The sequence below is a fragment of the Chironomus tepperi genome, unplaced genomic scaffold (genome assembly GCF_022539635.2).
Source record: "Chironomus tepperi strain 1889 unplaced genomic scaffold, CSIRO-AGI_Ctep_v1 contig_445, whole genome shotgun sequence".
Classification (NCBI taxonomy): domain Eukaryota; kingdom Metazoa; phylum Arthropoda; class Insecta; order Diptera; family Chironomidae; genus Chironomus; species Chironomus tepperi.
This window is the reverse complement of record NW_027226567.1, coordinates 1,195,262-1,197,882: the sequence shown is the minus strand read 5'-3', so window position 1 is coordinate 1,197,882 and position 2,621 is coordinate 1,195,262. Positions and strand designations below refer to the sequence as shown.

At 31.1% G+C, this 2,621-nt stretch overlaps 1 protein-coding gene across 1 annotated transcript; it reads right to left on the bottom strand.

Annotated features, from left to right (window-relative positions):
• Positions 1-419: 419 nt before the first annotated feature.
• Positions 420-2,501, bottom strand: LOC139098132 (uncharacterized protein KIAA2013 homolog). The gene is made up of 2 exons (XM_070650255.1): positions 2,295-2,501; positions 420-2,214 (listed from the first exon to the last, which is right to left on the bottom strand). The coding sequence occupies exons 1-2, from the start codon at positions 2,455-2,457 to the stop codon at positions 518-520; spliced, it is 1,860 nt and encodes a 619-aa protein (XP_070506356.1). The 5' UTR covers positions 2,458-2,501; the 3' UTR covers positions 420-517.
• Positions 2,502-2,621: the final 120 nt, after the last annotated feature.

Below are 2,621 nucleotides of genomic sequence, written 5' to 3'. Positions count from 1 at the left end.
TCAACTTGACTTTGTTTATTGTTTGATTATTTTCAGGATTTCAATTTATTTCTTCTGTTTCAGACTTACCCTTACTCCATTATGAATTTCACGTGATTGTTGAATAAATTAGGAATTGCCGGCTTTTCACTCTTTTTGTCGATTATTAGAATTGAAATTGACACGATGTTTACTCTTTGAAATCCGAAGAAATACTGAATATTTTGTATGAAAAGGGTAAGCAACTATGAAATAATAAATTCAATTTAAATTATGAATGACCGTTACAAAAACTATTTATCAGCAATATTTAATTCATTCCAATTTTGTAACTGGAAAACACCTGTACTATTCCACAAAGTTTTATGCAATATTCAAGGCAAAACAAACAATAATTTACGACTTTAAAATATTTTATTGCATTAACATTCAAACTATTTACAATTTTTAAAAATTGAAAACTCAATCATACATTTAATTCATTAATTTATTTGTTATTATAATTTACTATGCACTCATTTTGAAGTACATACTTTATTTAAGGTTTGCTATATCTATAGCGTTTTAATTCTGGAGGATCGCAGTATTCCTTAACTATTAATTTACACAAGAACACATGGAAAATTACGATAATTGCACATATAGCTATCCAAAAGAATGTTGGAAGTCCACCTAAGTTAGATCCATGTCTATGCAGGAGAAGCAAATGATGTTCGTGTGCTGGTGCTTCAATAATTTCCTTGACATGAATAGCATGTCTTAGGTCTTCCATATGTTGTTTATCAGACGTTATATAAAGAACAGAAGTAAGTGGCTCTGTAAGCTTGACAGGAAAAACGCGTGTCATTTGACTGAGTTGTACTGGTGTGTCTAAGCATCCTGCATCACATGCATAATAAGTTCGATCAGAACGATCAAGAGAAACTTCAATTTGTGCCTTATTATCATCACGAACCGTAACGGTAATATTAACATGAGTCATATTTCCGTAATTTAATCGACGGAATGAAAAGTCACGATGTAAGTACTTTGGATGAATATTAAATTCTAAATGTTGATTACTAAATCGGAAGCCACCGAATGATAAAACCATCGACTGAACAATTCCGCTAGCACCAGCGCGTATCAAGTTATGACAACCTTGCTTCTCCATCGTTAAAATCCAGCTTTTAACAACCGTATTTGCTTCTTCAATTGTCGTCATTGACTTCCATAAATTTTCAGCTTGAAGTGTATGATAACTATCATAACATCCCTCACTGTATGTTAGATCTTGTAAAATTTGATTCTTTCTCATTGGCGTTATTGATTCCTCGAATTCGTATGCTCTAGCATGTGACAATACATGATACATAGTGGAGTTAATTTTGTCACCATTAATTGCATTTTCAGCTTTCGATGTTGATATGTAGAATCCAGTTTGCCATAAATTATTCCATACACTTGTATGCTGTTTACGGAATTTGTATAAAGCATCACCGGCCACATCATCTTCGCCTAAATGCTCTTCAATAATTTTTTTCATTGCTTCTATTGCAAATTTCTCAACAACCTCTTTCTGTTGTTTAAATTGATCCTTTGAGACCGGCTTAGAATAGTTAATTGTAGTCAATAAATTAAGGTTTGTATTACCGCGCTTATTAAGTGTTAAAGATCTCGGAATTACACGATGAACAATCGACACAACACGAATTTTTCCATTTATAAGAGAGTTTACCTGTCCTGTTATCACCTGATAGTCAACAATCTTTGATCCATGCTGAATTTTTGTTATTTGTGATGTGGCAGTTGTCCAATCGCCAATAATTCTTGGTAATACTAAGTTGAGATCAATAATTTGGTTTCGATTATTTTTAATCTGGATTTCTTGAACGAACACTGATGGATAGTTACGATGTGCATAATATTTGTATCGGACTTGATAATCTTCATAACATTGATATCTCGTGACCAATCCATTAATATAATCAACAATTGAAATTTCTTTCACATCTTCTTGATTTTTTGCTACTGAGACAATCGGTGCAAATGGTAATCCTAAGAGTAATGCACGACCTTCTTTGATATTCAAATATGCATCTTGACTGATTTCCAAACCAAAGATACCATTTCCGACGTAAGGAATATCTTTAAGTCCAATATTATTATCTAGTCCATAAATATTCAAGTTTCCTTTATCGAATTCACTGTATATTCGTGCCGAAAGATTATCATCTATACATGTACTTAGTGTATCTTTAATTGAATTGTAAATAAAATGGAATTAATAAACGATTTCGATAAAACAGGAGAAATTACACGACATAAAATTTTACCTCTTTCTATTTTTTTCGAGTCACTAAAGAAATATCTTGAAATAATCCACAAAAAGAACAAACATGATATCACTATGATGATAAACAGCTTCCTATATGTTAATTTCGAATCTAGTCGTCGTATTCGCCTGATTATTTCCTCATAATTATAAAATTTATACATTGTTCCTTAGATCGGTGAAAATTCACTAAAAAATTTCTTTTTTGTTTATGTCTAATTCAAATATTTTCTGACCGTTATGATTTTTAAATTCCGTGAGAAAACTAGATTGTTTATTTTCAAATTTTTGGCTACTTTAATCGAATTAATGACTCAATAATTGAATT

Bases quoted from the DNA above. Each gene is read 5' to 3' on its own strand.
- LOC139098132 (XM_070650255.1), bottom strand. From the start codon at position 2,457: ATGTATAAATTTTATAATTATGAGGAAATAATCAGGCGAATACGACGA. The intron at 2,215-2,294 runs GTAAAATTTTAT...ATTCAATTAAAG, and splicing joins CTCGAAAAAAATAGAAAGAG to ATACACTAAGTACATGTATA.